Raw genomic sequence first — 19,088 nt, forward strand, 5'->3', positions numbered from 1 at the left:
GCACACACACACACACACATACCCACACACAGCCATACACCATCAAAGCACACAGGGGAGAGACTGAATCAAGCCTGCTATTGTTGCAGAAAATGAGCCTGGGAGCATCAACAAAAAATGCACTTATTTATATTATTCATTTCCGAGTCGATTGGATTCTCAGACGCATGTCGTCAGAGTATAATACGCTCACGGTGAATTATGTACACAAATAGCCGCAACCCGTCATTATTTTCAATTTCAGGTCCGGGGAAAGGAATTCGAAGCATCTAATTAGATTTTCTTCTGCAATATCATGGATTATGAGCACTCTGTGAGGGGAGCTAGAGGTTGGACTGTAGCATGAAATAGAAAATGGAATTCTTCAAACAGAACTCACCAACACATACCCAGAACACACCCAGACACAAATAAACTCAAATGGGAGGTTAAGTCTATGAACACAAAGCCTGTGCTTCCACAAGTATTTGCACACAAAGGCAGGAAAACAGAAAAACACACTCTCAGAAACGTTCACACACACACACACACACACACACACACACACACACACATTGGGTATCTCCACATCTCAGACCTATTGATCCGTCCCAGGCCTAGGCCCAGCTCTGATCCCCCCACTCTCCTGTTCCTCTTCCCTCCTCTCAGGTGCAGCTCCTGAAGGATCAGATGTCAGCGGAGACTGCTGCTCGTATAGAGGCGCAGGCCCGGGTCCACCAGCTGCTGATGCAGAACAGAGACCTGCTGCAACACCTGGCCCTGCTGGTGCAGCAGCTCAGAGACCTGGAGAGCAAGGGACAGGCCCAGGGACACACACAGGGACAGCAGAGTAAGAGACATACAACCACTACACAGTCTGCCTAGTGTAGCACTGAGACAGATCACACTTAGTAACAAGTAACACAGGCTAGTCAACAGCTCACTAGACTACAGTCATCTGCCTATTTAGAACACTTTTAGATCAACCTATAGTCAACCATCAGGGTTGATCACACTTAACAGTACGTACCAACTGTGAGAACTTGTAAGTGTGGGCACACTTACAAGCCAGTCGACAACAACAACAACAACAACAGATTACAACAATACTCACAGCTCAAACTGTACTAGGTAAACCAAGCTTACAAAGTCATGGACACACATACTGTTCAGTGAGAAAGTTCCTCTCTCATGAGATCCCCCTGCTCAGATAACACTATTACTCATGGAAAGTTTTGGGTCCAGACACACTAGAAGACACACACACATACACACACAGAGGCTGGGGATGGAATTGTAATACTGTTAGAGGAACGCTCAGTCCTGCCAAAAAAATAATTTAAAACAACAGAGAGCTGGCTTGAGGTATCTGCAGTGTGGTGTGTGTGTGTGTGTGTGTGTGTGTGTGTGTGTGTGTGTGTGTGTGTGTGTGTGTGTGTGTGTGTGTGTGTGTGTGTGTGTGCGTGTGTGTGTGTGTGTGTGTGTGTGTGTATTTGTGTTGTAGATCATGTTGGTCAGTCGATTATATTTAATTAGGGACTTGTATCTTAATTACAAGTATATTGAGACACCACCCACTATTCATGACAAACTAGGATTTTCTACGAACCACAAACAGTAGGCCTTTAAGTGAAGGGGGGAGCAAATCAAAACATGGGCAAAAGTCATCTCAAACTGGTTTCATGAACATGACAATGAGTTCAGTGTTCTTCAGTGGCCTTCCCAGCCACCAGATCTGATTCCAATAGAACACCTTTGGGATGTGGTAGAACGGGAGATTCACAGGTTGAAAGTGCACCTGAAGAATCTGCAGGAATTGCGTGATGCATTGGACCACAATCTCAAAGGAATGTTTCCAATATCTTGTGGAATCATGGCCACAAAGAATTTAGGCTGTTTTGAGAGCAAAGGGAGGCCCTACCCAGTATTAGTACAGTGAATGAATGGTTCATGTTCATGAAACCAGTTTGAGATGACTTTTGCTTTGTGACATGGTGCATTATCATGCTGGAAGTAGCCATTAGAAGATGGGTAAATTGTGGCCATGAAGGGATGCACATGGTCAGCAACAATACTCAAATAGGCTGTGGCATTCAAGCAATGACTGATTGGTATTGATGGGCCCAAAGTGTGCCAACAAAACATTCCCCACACCATTCCACCACCTCCACCATGAGAAGGTGTACAGGTGTTCCTAATGAAGTGCTCAGTGACTGTATATCACGGTGCCAAATGCTAGGAAGAAAGAGGCATTAGTTGTTTACATTACTTTAATGAAGTGTGGTGGTCTGGGTCGGAGCGTGGTGGTGGTCTGGGTCGGCCCAAACGGCAGGTTCCAGCCAAGATTATCACGAGAAGAGGTGCTTATCTAAAGGTCTGACTGAGGTTGAAATTGAATCAATCGGAGTTATAGGAGACAAATACCTGGTTCCTGGCTGTTTCCTGGCTGTTTCCTGGCTGGTTCCTGGCTTAGGCTTTTAGATGGGTTCTGTCCTGGTGGTTGTCTCAGTTATCACATCTGACATCCAAGAACGTCACTTGAGCATTAAATACCTTTCATTTATTTATGAGGGGAGTGTTCAAAGCCTCCCACCACCATTAGGCTGAGCTGATTGGTTGAAGGAGTAAAGAGGAGGGTGTAATTTCAGTTTGACACCTTGGTGCCGATCTAGGCAACATTTGGGAGTTGTCACAAGTGTCCATTATCTTGTGCAACGTACATTGTACCGTCACAGAATCGGTCTAAGAGTTCATGAAATAAGAACGAATATGCCTTGGTTCCAATATTTCCACACATGATTTACCTGCAAAACGCATTCAACACACAACCTGATAACATAGAAGAAAACGTGAGTCATCACACACTATTCTTAAGTGCATCTCAACACAGAACAGAACTGTTCATCATTGTGTGTGCTTTGGCGGGAAAATGGTTTAAATGTCATTTTATGTTTTTGTATTGAGAATCCCAGTTCTGAGATTTGGGATTATAAAGGCTCAGCAGGGGGTTGAAGATCATTTCCATGCTCTGGTCATGTGTTGGTCGGCCAGAGGATAACTAGAAAGGCCTTTACAGTAGTAGGGGTCTGGAGATCCTTTCTATTGTGTTAGTCAGTCTTTGTGCAGTAAGCCTCAGGGGAAACTTCATCACATGTATGCTTTACAGCTGGTTTGTCTCTTTACTGGTCATGGGAGGAGGAAGGGGCAGCTGAGCTGTCTTACAGTGTTTAAATTGGGGCGGCCACATTGTGTTACATGCTTGCTTTAATCATGTTAGCCCCACTACTAGAGGATGCTAATCAAGCTAATCTAAGACATGGTCCACTTGATGGCAGCAGTGGGCTCTGTGCCAGCATCTCTCAACAGCATGGAGAGCTCTCAGACAGCCTGCGTGTAGGAGAGAGAAGGAGAGAGAGAGAGAGAGACAGAGAGAGAGAGAGTTGGATAGAAACAGAGAAAGACAACAGGGGTTAGGGTTAGTGAAACAAACTGACTGGAGGAATGGAGGGGTGGAGTGGAAAGGTTATGGCTAGATGTGTGTACACTATTTCTCTCCCTTCTTGGGCTGTGTTGTGTTTCGTGATACTTTGTTGATCTGAGCGGTCTTCTTTTGTTTCCTGTAGACGAGCAGGAGTCGACATGGAGCTCAGTTTCCACGTCAACCAGGTCCCTGTCTCTCAACCTGAAGAACCGCTACAGCCAGAGCATGGAACAGCCCATCACCTCCACCCCAGCAGGGCTGCCCCAGAACACCCCTTTCACAGCCGCCCATGTGGACTGTGCCGAGTCCTACCTCAACCTCCTCAACCTGGAGAACGGGACCAAACCACCTGGCACTCAGAACGGGGAGGCGGACACCCCAATCAGAACAGCCAACAGGAGACCAGAGAGCAAAGAAAGCTCTGAAGTCTCCTGCAACGAGATGGTCCGATTTGACTCACGGAACTCTGGAACCTTGGATGAACGGTAAGATACACTGGCTTAAAACGACCAAATGCCCTACATAACAGTGTTATACATACATTACTACATATGCATAGACCTTCTTAGGTGTGGATCCCCAGGCAACAATGCAGAACAGTCTTTCACATTACACATTACAGTCCAGACATCAGCCATATGCCAGGGGACCTACTACTCAGAACAGCCTGCACACACACACCTCTACAGCAGGTACACTGGAGCAGTGGAGGCTGATGGAGGTAGAAATCACACGTGTTAGATAGTATTCATCAATCCAATCCATGGATTTCTACCTCCACCATCCTCCCCTGCTGAAGGTACACTAGGCTACATGAGACACTGTAGGAGGCACAATGTCTATCCTTCCCTCCACTACCCCCCCCCCCCCCCCCAAATAGGATGGTGGGTCTGAGAGCTGCTCCCCCCTGTATGGGTCCTGACTACACACGGTCCCCACCACGCTCATGGGAAGAGAAAAGGCCTTACTCTGCAGAAACAGCCCTGGGCTAATGGTGACTCTAATCAAGAGATGACACAAAACTGAGAGGGAAAAGAGTGAGAAAAAGGGAGGGAGAGGGATAGAGAGAGAGAGCAGAGTCAACACACTCTCTCTCAGTCCATTTAAAAGTCAGTTTGTGTAGGCATGATGAATGTACAAAGCCATTCTTCTCACAGTTATACTCAGAGAGCTGAGAGCCAGAGTCCAGCGTGTCTGCTCTTGAAGGGTCAAGTAACTCTGTATCAGTACTAGCACACATCTCTGCCACCATGAGCTTTCTCTCAAACCTTATCTTTGATGCACACACACACACACACACACACCAGCGCGCACATACACACACACACACACACACACACACAAACACACTTGCACACACACACACACACACACACACACATACACACACTTGCACACACACACTTGCACACACACATACACACACCCTACCCACCTCCTATATACTGTGCAGTGCAGTATAATGACCTCTTAATGGGGTTTTAATCTGCTGTGTTACCTCCTCCATCACCAAGAGCAGCAGCAAATAAACCTGGGCTTTATACTCTTTACCACAGAGACAAATCTCACTTTCTCCCTCTCTGTCTACCTCTCGTTCACCTTTTCTGCCCCTCTCTCTCCCACTCTCTTCTCTCTTTCGTTCTTCCTCCCATCTTCCTCTCTGTCCCTCTCTCCCACTGACCCCCCGTTCTTTCAGGACAATTCAGAGCCACAGGGCCATAACTCCCAGGGTCTCCCAAAGCCGATTACAGAAAAGGCAGGGGAAATAAAGAGTTGTTATTGGGTCTGGAGTGTGTGTGTGCGTGCATACGTGCGTACATGCGCGTGTGTGTTTGCGTGTCTGTGCGTGTGCGTGCGTGTGTTTCCTGTGTCTCTGACTGAGCTAGGCTCCAACCCCTCAGAGACTGTACTAAGTCCCTACAGCCATACTCACATCCTGTGGTTTTCTATGGCAAGGCCTCCAAACTAAGTCCAGCTCGACTCTCTCCACAGAACCTGGAACGCTATCCCAAAACATATGGGCAAAATAAAACCTTGTTTGTCCAAACCAGGGGAAAAACACACAAAAACTCAAGGAAACTTCAAACCCTTGTTGTTTCTAAACAGCAGTGTCTCACTGGAACTGTCCAAGTTTCTATTGGTCCCAGCTGGGACTGGGAGGGGGCGGTGGAGGCTTTTCTTAACTCACTTCAGTTTTTAATCAGTGGTCTGGTCTCCACTCTACCCTCCTACACATCCCTTCCTCCCTCTCTCTTCTGCCTACAAGGGTTAGGGTTCTGAAAAACAGAACCATGTTGGAACCCTCTATCTTTATCATCATTACACATCCCTCTCTTTCTCCATCCTCCCCCCACCTCTCTTTCTCTCTCTCTCTTTCTCTCTCTCTCTTTCTCTCTCACTCTCAATCACTTACTCTCTCTCTCTCTCTTTCTCTCTCTCTCTCTTTCTCTCTCACTCTCAATCACTTACTCTCTCTCTCTCTCTCTCTCTCTCTCTTTCTCTCTCTCTCTCTCTCTTAATACTGGGCATCCCTGTCTACATTGAGTAAATAAAACTAATGAAAGTGAGGAGGACTGCACCAGGTTATTGCCTTACAGAGCACCACACACACACACACACGCACGCACACACACACATTCTCATTAAGTCTAATGAATAGTGCATCCGCTGTGTGTGTGTGTGTGTGTGTGTGTGTGTGTGTGTCTGTGTGTGTGTGTGTGTGTGTGTGTGTGTGTGTGTGTGTGAGAGAGAGAGAGAATGGATGTGTGTGTATGCTAGAATGAGACCTTTCCGCTGGGTAGTATATATTGTATATAAGTACTAGTTCCCTGAGCAGAATGTGATTTACAGAGATGGCCTGCCACCAGCTCTGCTGTAATATTCTGCTACCATGGGTAGGGGCTGGAGAGCCAGGGCTGTCTGTCCTTAAGTCAACAGGCCTGCTAGTCAGACAAGCCAAAGAGCAGAAAAATAGATGAGGAATGGAGAAGTGGGGGGTGAAGTCTGCAGTGCAATTAGCAGCCCCCCCCCCTTCTTCTTCTCCTGCGACACAATCAAACTCCCATGACCACCCACCTGTCACTCACCCCCCCCCCCCCTCCTGGTCTACTGGACAGCGGGTTTTATCGCTTCGATTTGCTTTGTTTTCTGGATTCCTCAAGCGAATCAATATTTACAGCCTGAGTAGCCTTGTTTTATGTTTTCACAGCCAGTCACTCTCCGCTGCCAGCCTCCCCCAGCCCCCACCCCTCCCTCCCTCCCTCCCTCCCTCCCTCCCTCCCCAACCCTGGGTTCAGCACTGGTCACACAGTTACAGAGCGAGAATCAATTCCCTCACTTTATTAGTGCAATTTAACACACCTAAATCACCAAAGCACCATATCCACAGAACACACTCTCAAACCGCTCACATTTGGGTCATTTCACACACTTACACAGAGTACACTGTGTAAATAAAAAGCACATGCTCACACTCTGCTCATCGCTCACACACACACACACACACACACACACACACACACAACCACCCTTGCACTGAAATGACCTCAGAAACCAAATCAATGATTAAACACTTCACCAAATTGTCTGACACAATTGTCTCACACACATGGTGAGTTCTAGCATACATGGATGCCATAATATATTCTCGAGTGACTCATAGCCCCCCAGCACAATACGGAACATCTCTCACCCTCTCTCTCTCTCTCACTCTCTCTCTCTCTCTCTCTCTTTCTCTCTCTCTTTCTCTTTCTTTCTCTTTCTCTCCCCCTGTAGAGTGTAGAAGTATCAGGGTTATTTTCCATAATGTTTTTTCCTGACTCTGCTCCCTGCTCTCCTCCTGTCCTCCCCCATGGGCATTATTCATTGTCTCACAGTTGTGCAACAGTAAAAAGTAAAGTTGAAGTTGTACAATGGTTGTGAGAGTGTTGTTTTTTAAACATCAAAATGCAAATGCTGGATCTTTGTAGCTAGTGTAATGTTGGATTCACGCTGTTATTTCATGGTTGTTTTAAGATAAAGGAACCATAGAATTACTAATTCTCCCATGCCATGAATGCTGAATACACACTTTGAATATCAGCACACCTGAATCTTTCCATAGCTCAGTGACTAGTAATGTTGTTGAGTATGTGGGACACTTGGGTTCAAATCCAGTGCAACATGTATAGATCATATTTGAGTGTTTGTTAAATTTGCCTTTATCATACTTCAATGAATGTGAGGTTATGTTACTAATGGTGCAAATAATGTTATTGTATAGATACTGTATATACAGTGTATACTGTATATGCTAGCTACTTTTTGTAAGCTAGAATAGAATTGAATTGAATTCAATAGAATTGCCTGAAGGTGTAACAGAGGCAAAGTTTGATTCGAGTTCGATTCAAACATAAAAAAATAATAATAATAATAATTTTTCCTTCTTCTAGCATTGTGACTGCCTATGGTCCCTGGTCCGAGCATTGATTACTTTATCTTATGATGACTGATGGATAGATGATTCACTTACTTAGACAAATGTATTTGTTGTAAGTCGCTTTGGATAAAGACGTCTGCTAAATGCCATAATGTAAATGTAATGTAATGAGTCTTTCATTTATACTGTATATCTGGATTTGGTCTGTGTGGTGAATGTTTGCTTGGGGACATAGCCTCAATGATTGCTTACTTACTAACTACACTGCATTAATCTGAAGGTAACCTTTGTCACACGTTAATACAATATTTAAAAGAATACGTCAGAAAATTCAACATTTGGTTGCCTTAATGACCTTTTCTGACTCCCTTACCATACAGTACACATCCTACTTCATACAGTACACATCCTACTTCACATGTCTGTGCAATGTTTTGGTTTACAACGTTGTCTCACAGTCTTCCATCGTGTCTTTATGGTCGGCATAAGACCGTGAATTAGCATCCTTTTACATACAGTACCTTTATATTGTACAATGTTAGGATTTAGACATTGCTGCACTATACAATTTTCCGTCATGACAGATATACAACGATACAACAATCTTAATGCAACGTCAGTTTAAAAAAAATAATAATAATAATGCCCATGGGGTCCGGTCCTGGTCCAACTGGATCTCCTGCTCCTGTTCTGGCAGCCTAGTTAGCCGCTGATTTAATTGCGCAGGCTGAGCGATGTGAGGGTTCTGTAATGGATGGTGTTTGTCAGCGATTGGCCGTTGTAGAGGTGTTGTCAGTTGGATTTAAACACTGCTGTACAGCTCGGACTCATTCCGGTTGAATATGGGTGTGGGGATGCCAGCCTGTGAATCACTTTGGGTGATGTCTGAAGATGTAGTCCGTAATGCTGTAAGTTGCTTCCTATCATGGGAGCCTGGTGGATGGAGAAATTGGAGGACGGGCTCATTGTAATTCATGGAACGAATTGAGGAATGGTATCAAACATTCTGTTCCATGCATTACAATGAGCCCGTCCTCGGATTTCTACCTCCATTAACCTCCACTGCTGTGATTGATTGCTATGATTGTGAAACTGTCTAAGTATTGCTGGAGGCCATAGTTTCGTAGAGGCTGATGGAGAGACAGCTGGTAGTCCTCATGTCTTATTCTCTCTGCTGTTTTCACAGCTCCTCCTCAAACGGGGCTGTCTGGAGTCAGTTGATATCTCCACAGAAGTTACATTGTTGAAAACTCCCTATCTCCCTCACAGTGAGATTGTACCCCCGCACCATAATTGCCTTAATCCTGTCTTTCGTATGGTGTGACTTGACAGGCTTCCTCCCCATGGTAATCCTGTGAGAGGCCCAATCCATGGGCCACCTGCCTCTTCGGGTTTGGCTCAGGCCAGCCAATCAGGAGCTGAGAAAGCTAATTAGATCTCCAGCAGTCTCCAACGGCAGGGTGTGATGTCACAGTGCCTGGCGTCTGTCTGTCTGTCTGTCTGTCTGTCCCTCAGGCCTGAGCCTAACTCTATTAGGACATGAATCCTGTCAGATATGATAAAATGTCGAGGATTATCAGGCCATCATAATGGTTTTCATTGATTTTTTTCCTTAAAAAATATTCTGTCTCTTTCCTGTGTCAAAGAGCATTTTATGCAGCCTGCGTTGTTTGTTTCGAAATCGAAGATTTAATCCGATCGATGCGTTGATAAGTTATTTTCTTGACTGGCAGTTGTTTTGTGGTCTATTGAGTGGTCGAGTAAGTACAGGGCATTGTGATGAATCTGTGTGTACTGTGCACTTCTGTGTCACTCATCTGAAACATATCCATCATCTTCTTCTTCACTTAAGACTCCTATTCCTCTTCATCAGACATTTAGATGCATTAGACACAGTATGACGGGGATCATGTTTGTTGACACGTTATACTGTATCACTGAAGCTCACCTAGGGAGGTGCAAACTGTGAACAAACTTGGTCTTATTTCACGGTATGATTTAGTCTGTATCGACAAGGATTAGTCATCGCAGGGGATATTCCCATATTTTTTGTCTGTCTATCAACCTGTAGAGGAGAAGAGTGCCTTCTGCAGTGTTAGCCCCAGTGCAGAGATACATCAACGTTTAGACTAATTGTTCCCTCTCTTTGGCACAGGTGCGAGGACCCCCCTCTCTTACTCATTCTCTTCCTTATTTAAACCACCCCATCCCCAACACCCCATACCACTTTTACCAAGAACCCTACCCTCTCCCTGCCTTTCCATCTTGACTCCTTCCAGCCAAAAGCAGTGCCCCCCCACCACCTCTATCCCCACCCTGTGATGTGCCAGCCTGTCTCTCCTTGCAAGCTTTTGGGGATTCTGACAGACCTTTCCCAGCCTAGCATCCCCCTACTGTCCTCTTCCTCCTCCTCCTCCTCCTCCTCCTCCTCCTCTCCTCTCCTCTCTGCTCCTCTACCTCTTTCTGGATGTGAGTATATACGGTGATCCTCCGCTATGTGGGACCAGTGTCTGTGGCACGAGCATGGGACTGTGCATTAGCATGTCTTGGGTGTGACACCATTTGGAAAAATACCACTGCACGTTATACTGTGTCCAGTCTGCGGATGTGATGTGTGCCCTGTCCTGTTCCTGTTCCACTTGTGGAAAACGTGTGCTGCTGTCTGAGTGCACTCCTTATAACTGCATATTAGCACACAGTACATGTGTAATCAGAATCACATTAACATAATGTGTCATCAAAGAGTCACCTTGTGTCTGGCAATGACATTCAAATGATGGAGCTGGGACTGTCCTGATTTCCTACCTTGTGAGTCTGAGTGAGTGAGTGAGTGTGTGTGCGCGCGTGTGTGTTTTTTAATAGTGAGATTGTTATGTCTCTTCTATTTTTGCTGAAAACAGGAGCAAAAGGTCAGAATTGTTTGGGTGTCTCTGAGGTGTCCTGTATGGGTACGGTGGCTGTAGGAGTGAGACATGGTACAGTAAATCACTTCCCCTCAGGCAGAGTAATGGCACCAGGGCTAGGGACACTTGACTACTCTATGCTTGGCACCTCATTAAATCAAACTCCATGTGCTTCCAGCTCCTGTGCACACCCAAGTGTGTCAGCTGTTCACAGACGGAGAAAGAGCGGGAGAGGGAGAGAGAGAGAGATGCAGACTGATCGGAAAGCACCTATGTAGGGAAATGAAGAGATAGACTGACAGAGGGGTAGAGAATGAAACAGGAGATGGAGGTGTGGAGTAAAGGAGGGAGGGAGGGAGGTACAGGAGATGGAGGTGTGGAGTAAAGGAGAGAGAGAGGGAGGGAGGTACAGGAGATGGAGGTGTGGAGTAAAGGAGAGAGAGAGGGAGGTACAGGAGATGGAGGTGTGGAGTAAAGGAGAGAGGGAGGGAGGTACAGGAGATGGAGGTGTGGAGTAAAGGAGAGAGAGAGGGAGGGAGGTACAGGAGATGGAGGTGTGGAGTAAAGGAGAGAGAGAGGGGGGGAGGTAGAGAGACCGTGCCATAGGGAGGAGTGGAGAGGAGAGGCGTGTCAGTGGCGGGACAGCAGACAGCAGTGCTGACTCAAACATACAGTATGGAAATCAAGACTGGTGAGGAGAGAAGCACATGCACAATAAAACACTGCACGCGACACATACGACTTAATAACAGCAGCACACACACACACACACACACACACACACACACGACAAAGTGTTACCCAGCTACAGTATATGACTCAATGTTAGCAAAAAGAATTAGACCTAGCTGGCACACATGACTCAATGATAACAGCACCAACAACTAAACCGGTAACAGCACCAAGTAAACCAGGCTTTACATAAGACTTGTTAATAACAGCACGGAGGAACCAGTCGTAACAGCTCATAACCGTTCAACTACAACCAGGCTTCATTCACACTAATAGCAAAGGGCAAGAATCAGAGAGGCACTGAGGCTTGTTTGTGGGTTTGTGTTTGTACATGTTTTCTGTGACAGAGGGTGTGTGTGGGCGTGTGTGTGTGTGTGTGTGTGTGTGTGTGTGTGTGGGTGGGTGTGTGTTCTGTGGTACAGTATAAGCAGGGAGACCGCATTGCAGCTATTTATAGTGTGTGTTTGTTGCTGTGACAGAGGAGGGGAAAGCCTGCAGCTCTCTATTCTCCTCCTTTCCATTTCCCTCTCCTTCTCCTCTCTCCCTCTCCTTTTCTCCCCCTCTCTCTCCCAGCAGGGGAGCTGTGGGACTGAGATAACTGCCCAGACAGCCCTCACAATACACACACATGCATGCACACACACACACACACACACACACACACACACACACACACACACACACAAACACAAACACATACTCATACACACACACACACACACAACTCCCATCTGGCTGCGGCTTACCTCACAATGGATTGCAGTTAAGAATGAGAGTGTTGCTGTGGAAATTAGAATGGAGAGGCTTATTTTCACAATCTTTTGAATGTGCCTGCCTGGTAAAGAGAAGCTCCTTACTCAGATGTATATTTTATTCTATTATTCTATTGTCACTTTATTTTGTTGTTGTTGTTTGGTTGTTTGTGATGTGAGCTGCTGTAATGCTTTAATTTCCCCTCGGGGATCAATAAAGTATCTATCTATCTATCTATCTATCTATCTATCTATCTATCTATCTTACACACTCACATTAAGATCTCCACTGCACAGTCTATGGAAAGGCTCTTGACTGCACCCGCCTGGCTTATGTTATTAAAGTGATTTGCCATTGGAAGAATCCATGGGAATATTTCACTAAGATTTGATTTTGCTCTCTGGTTTCCAGGTTTAAACAGATCATCCCTAAGTTGGACCCTCCTCCCCCGGCCATGAACCGTAAGCGTGCCAGCAGAACTCTCTCCCCAGGCACAGAGGTCCTGGCCACGCCCCTTATCACGCCTGCGGAGGGCAGCAGCGTGGTTCCCAGTCGGAGCAGCAGCCTGTCGTTCCCAGATATCACCCCCTGCTCCCTGTCCTCGGCAGACTTCCACTCCCTCAGCAACGGAGAGAGTGGCTCGTGCTCAGCCAGCGAGGATTCTGGCGTCCGCTCCGAGACCAAGTCCCTGCTCTCGCCCCTGCATGACGACGATGAGGACCTCTTCGGGGACCGTGGGACCTTCCTCACTGCCTCCAGCGGCTGTGGCAGTCCCCTAGAGGACAGAGGGGAAACTGCGCCCCCATCGTACCCCCCTGTGCCCCCCACTGCTGGCACACACCTGGACAACTACGAGCACACAATCCCCTTCTCCTCGCCCCTCAACGAAACATGCCTCCACATCAGCTTCTCTGAGGACGAGCTCCTGGACAGCAGCCCTGAGGATTCGAGTGTCCCACAGCGGAGCTAGGAGGACGGGCTGGGAGCACTACTACAGCCCCAGGCTTCACTGAGTCCTCTGGAGACTCTGACTGAGGCTCATGCTGCAACACACACAATCCAATCACTTCAGATGTGAGCTTCTCCAGCTCTGAATTGCAATAATGTTTGACTTTCAGTACCTGTCCCTGAAGTGTGGAGTGGTTTGGATTTCAGGACTTTTACTTGGTCCCTCCACTCGAGGCGCACTACAAACAGATACATCTATATCTACACATTCACTGAAAAGGAAGAAGAAAATAATCTATTGCATAAATTATTGCCATATGTGGACGGATCCTAGTATTTTTTATAGAGTGAAAAAAACAAAACAGATTTGATGTGTTAGTTAGAGAATTGAGAATCAATGTATAGCAGAAGTCATGCACTATTAAAGTAGCATAGTCAAAGCCAAGGAGAAGGAACACCTTTTATTTTTGCTTGTAGGCGACATGCTCGAAATGTCTTTCTTCTTTTTTTTTTTTACATCATGCTCAACTGTTTTATGAAGTATTATGGAAATCATGATTTTGGCCAACTTTTACACATCATTCGAACATGACTGAACATGTGTTTGTGAACATGTTGGATTGGAGATGTAGCAGGTGTTGAGGATAGCTGCCCTCTCTAACAAGAGCCACACTGAGTTAGGAGGAGGAGGAGGAAGAGAGACATGAAGAAAGGAACAGGAAAGTTGATAGAAGGTGAAAGACAGTGAAAGATGTGATGGAGCACAGTGAGCTGTGTTTGTAAGACTGTTTGCTCACTGAACACATGTACACCTGTGCGCAGTCAAAGGACTATGTGTGCATGCTCATTGTCAGTGTTGTGGTTTGTTTCCAGAATGTTTCATACCTCACCTATAGTGACAGGACTATGCTCTGATGTATGCCGTCCTGTTGAAACAACTCTAGAATGCTAGGGTATATTTGCATGGTTCTTCAGCTGTAAGAAATGTGATTATTACCTGAATGGTTTTCAGGGGTTACTTTATGATGGGAACAGCTCTCAGCTGAAAAGCTGGCCATGTAAAGGCACCATTATGGCCTGAAAACCTGTGATCTAGCGTGATGGAATTATGTTACTATATGAAAGGAGGACTGTGAAAGGTTGTATTGACATCGAAGAAGAACTGCTTGAATGGCAAAGCTTTTCAGGGACTTTTTAGCTTTGATAAAAACAGGAGGTACAGACTGGAAAGATAACTGACTGGAAAGATAATTGGGCATCAGGGAGGCCTCAGGAGAAAAGACAAATTCACTGATGGATTTTCTTCTTTTCTATTGTCTCTCTCAAGCCCTGAATGACAGGGTGCCTCTGCTAATCCTGTGGCATTGGGACTCTCAGGGTAAATTAAGGTGAGATTGCCATCGCTTCTGGCTGTTTGCTTCTGGTTCATTTGCAGTCTGGAGGAAGGAGAGAGTAAAACAGGAAGATAGAGAGAAAGAGAGGTCTGCTAATGACAACTGCTAATGACAGTTGTCACAAGAACAGAGATTCCCTGTAAACATCACCCTGTGTGATTGTCTCATCTCCACTGTTCGACCTGCTGTCTGAATGCAAAAAACAACAACAACAACAACAACAACAGCAACAACAGCAACAGATACATGGAGTAGCATGTGGTTACTTGGTACACACTGAGTTGAAGTAAATAGGAGTGGAGCTACTCTGTCGTGACGTTGAGGTGGTAACGATATGATTGTTAATGAGAGGATGACAGGAAGAGAGGTGTGGAGAGAAGGAGAGGTGAGTGTGTGGAGGTGTGATTGGAAAGAGGGAAGTGAAAGGGACTAGAAGAGGGTGGCTTTTCTCAACAGCACTTGAAAGAAAGAAAACAGACAGCAATAATACATGAATGAGTGAATTTCAGTAATAAACGACTAGTTGGAACAACTGTTGAATTCAACTGCTCTTTTTGTTATTTACCGCTAACTGTTCTTGTCTATCATTTTGTTTCTTCATACTCTTACATATGACCTAGCAGATACTGAAGACATCATGTTAGAATAACATTATGTAAGTAATGGGACAGTGAAGCATTTTTTCTTCTTTTGGCTCTACACTCCAAAACTTTGTCTTTGAAATCAAACAATTACTATAAGGTTAAAGTAGCGATTTTCAGCTTGTATTTGATGGTATGGGTACATATTGGTTTCACCATTCAGAAATTACAACACTTTTTATGCATAGGACCCCACGGTACCCAAAAGTAATGGGACAATTGACTTTTCCTTTTGGTGTTTCCGTCACATCATTTGTGCAGGCATAAGAGCTGTCAATGTCTAATATTGATTCTAGGCCTTGCATTTGCCTTTGGAGTCTGCTAGTGATGTCTGTCAACATAAGACCAAAGCAGTGTCAATGAAAGTGAAGGAAGCGTTTATTAGGGAAAGAAAAAACTGAAAAAAAACCCTGTCAGAAACATGCCAAAATCAACAGTTTGGAACATCATTAAAAAGAAAAAAAACACTGGTGAGCTCAGTAATCGCAAACGGTCTGGAAGGCCGAGGCAGACTTCTACAGTGGATGACCGAAGAATGTTCACCGTAATTAAGAAAAACCCCAAAATAACTGTCCCACGGATCAGGAACCCACTCCAGGAGGTAGGCGTGAATGTGTCAGAGACTACCATCCGCAGAATACATCACCAGCCGAACTAAAGAGGCTTCACTGCAAAGTGCAAACCACTAGTTATCCTCAAAAAGGATAGTTACACTTGCAGTTTGCTAAAAAAAAAAAAAGTACCTAAAAAGCCTGCAGATGTCTGGAAAAAGGTCTTGTGGACAGATGAATATTATCATGTACCAGAGTAATTGCAAGCGGAAAGTTTGGAGGAAAAAAGATGGTAGTAAAAGAGAAGAAGTTGCTTTTACCTGCAGCTGTACCATGTAGATGTGTCTGTGAAAAGATGGTGGTAAAACGGGATGGGAAGGGAGCATACTGTATGGTGGATGTGTCAATCTGCCTCTCTCCCCTGACAGTTGAAATTATATCAATTAACATTTCATTTCATGTGGCATTTCCCCACCGGGCTTATATTCAGGATCCTTGTGCATTCTAATGTTACTGAGATGAGTATTGCTGCTGAACCGCAGGTAACAGATAGACAGATAACAGCCAATGGATGTCTTATCTTTACCGGGGGAATAGACATTTCAATCAGGTTTGAATGTAACATTCAACAGTCATCGTTAGAGGCGTGAGACCCTGCCACAGACAGAGACGGAGATGGGGGTAATGACTTGTAGCGTCTTATAGTCGGTTGGGGCGACAACACAATCACAGGCCCATTAGACACACAAGCTCTGTTCTCTCTCTCTCTCTCTCTCTCTCTCCCCCCCCTGATTGAAGGAGAACAGACATCAACAGTCTGCTCCCTCTATCTGTCTACAGTGACCATTATTTCTCTCTCTCTCTTTCTCTCTCTCTCTCTCTTTCTCTCTCACCCCATTTCTCTTCCTCCATTTAAGATGTTCTGATCCTGAAGGTTAGCCATATCTCCTCTCCTGTCACACCAGACCACACCTCCACTGAGATGGTACAGTACCTCCCTGCTGATAGGCTAGGTCTGGGAGGCAGCTGTGATTGACAGGGCTAATAGGTTGCTGACAGGTAACGACCCCCTTAGCAGTGGTGCAAGGTGTGCGTGGGAGGGGGGGGTGGGGCAGCTGGGCAGGCATTAGGGCAGTGTGGAACACTGGTGTTTGAAGCTGGCATTTCCCCTCCACTGACAACAGATATTTTACCCTCAGGTGTATAGAGGCAGCCTCCTGTACAGGACTGTGTGTGTGTGTGTGTGTGTGTGTGTGTGTGTGTGTGTGTGTGTGTGTATTATTGATTGCATACTGTAGACAGGGAGTTCTCTATGTGCATGTGACAACACATATTTTGCCCTCAGGTGTATAGTGGCAGCCTCCTGGATCCAACACACTGGTGTGTGTGTGTGTGTGTGTGTGTGTGTGTGTGTGTGTGTGTGTGTGTGTGTGTTTGTGTGTGTTATTGATTACATGGAAGGGGAGTTCTCCTTGAGTGTGTGCATGATTGCAAGTGTGTCTAGAGGAAGGGAGAATTCCCCTTCCATATAATCAATAATGCAGGATGTCGGTAAGACTTAGGAGAGCACACCCCATTCCCATTCTGCCTCTAAAGAGGCAGTCTCCATCAAAGTGTGTTCGATACCAGACATCATTTGAGCTTTGTTCCATCTGATACACCTACGCAGAGATGGTGCTGTGTCTGAGGCGACTGTTCCTATTGGCTGTGTTCTACACTACAAACCAGTGGAGGTAGAAATCAGAGGGTTTCATTTGATTTGATACCATTCCTCATTCCATTCCATGCATTACAATGAGCCCGTCCTCCGATTTCTACCTCCACCAGCCTCCAGTGCTACAGTACAAACACTATGCTTTACTGTACCTCAGGATCTGTTTAATACTGACACACCAAGACATTCAGAAAGAGCACAGAGCCCCCCCCCCCCCCCCCCCCATCATTACTGACATTGAAATATCATGGGTAAAGACATTACCCCAGAGCCCCCAGCCGATCAAGGATGCAGTAAGGGACGGTGCAGAGGTCACACCACACGCTCGCGTATGAAAATCCTCCCTGGAGGATCAACAAAATACATGCTTTTATCAATGACACTTTCGTATAAAGCGCCTGCATTCACTGAGGACCGCAAGACACATTTGTACGGCTTCATTTGAAGGTTTGTACGCTTCTGCTTGCCTCATTACTGTAAATGAGCTGTAGGCGGTCTGATTGATGCTGGCACATCAGAATGTTTCTAGTGTTCATAAATGTGTTTTTTCTGAAAACAGATGTACAGTATCCGTCGTCATGTAGGGCGCTTACACTAACATACAGTACTTTGATGTTTAGTTTCTTCAGAACTCTTAATTATAATTATAATGTTCATGCCATTCTGACTTGTTGTGTACTCAGACACCCTGTGCACAGGACTGTGAGTTCCCTGTGTACTGGACTGTGAGTTCCCTGTGCACAGGACTGTGAGTTCCCAGTGTACAGGACTGTGAGTTCCCAGTGTACAGGACTGTGAGTTCCCTGTGTACTGGACTGTGAGTTCCCTGTGTGCTGGACTGTGAGTTCCCTGTGTACTGGACTGTGAGTTCCCTGTGTGCTGGACTGTGAGTTCCCTGTGTACTGGACTGTGAGTTCCCTGTGTGCTGGACTGTGAGTTCCCTGTGTGCTGGACTGTGAGTTCCCTGTGTGCTGGACTGTGAGTTCCCTGTGTACTGGACTGTGAGTTCCCTGTGTGCTGGACTGTGAGTTCCCTGTGTACTGGACTGTGAGTTCCCTGTGTGCTGGACTGTGAGTTCCCTGTGTGCTGGACTGTGAGTTCCCTGTGTGCTGGACTGTGAGTTCCCTGTGTGCTGGACTGTGAGTTCCCTGTGTACTGGACTGTGAGTTCCCTGTGTGCTGGACTGTGAGTTCCCTGTGTGCTGGACTGTGAGTTCCCTGTGTGCTGGACTGTGAGTTCCCTGTGTGCTGGACTGTGAGTTCCCTGTGTGCTGGACTGTGAGTTCCCTGTGTACAGGACTGTGAGTTCCCTGTGTACAGGACTGTACACTGTTCCCAGTGTCGCAGAGTTTTCCTTCCTGGTCTCTCCGTAGAGCCTTCTCTCTCCAGTATGTCATGGCTTTATTAGGAAGACAACGAGACAGCCCAGAGATGTAAACCATGAGGGGCCTGTGTTATGAGAAGTGTGTCAGGGAGACAGATGGAGCAGAGAATGGGAGCAGAGATGGAGATGGAGGCAGACCGTAGAGACAGGCAGCACCCCTTGCCCAATGGGGAGCTCAGGGGGGGGCTAGGG

The 19,088-nt window shown here is 46.0% G+C and overlaps 1 protein-coding gene across 1 annotated transcript in view; it reads left to right on the forward strand.

The window, feature by feature from the left end:
* The window catches only part of LOC310804686 (carboxyl-terminal PDZ ligand of neuronal nitric oxide synthase protein), a 41,411-nt gene extending 26,331 nt beyond the window's left edge, over positions 1–15,080 (forward strand). The window contains exons 9-11 of the mRNA XM_083670004.1: positions 649–829; positions 3,603–3,945; positions 12,677–15,080. Coding sequence (XP_083526130.1) covers positions 649–829; positions 3,603–3,945; positions 12,677–13,235 — 1,083 coding nt within the window. The 3' untranslated portion in view covers positions 13,236–15,080. The remainder of the gene's footprint in view (positions 1–648; positions 830–3,602; positions 3,946–12,676) is intronic.
* The last annotated feature ends 4,008 nt before the right edge of the window (positions 15,081–19,088 follow it).

This window comes from Argentina silus (genome assembly GCF_951799395.1).
Source record: "Argentina silus genome assembly, chromosome: 5".
Classification (NCBI taxonomy): domain Eukaryota; kingdom Metazoa; phylum Chordata; class Actinopteri; order Argentiniformes; family Argentinidae; genus Argentina; species Argentina silus.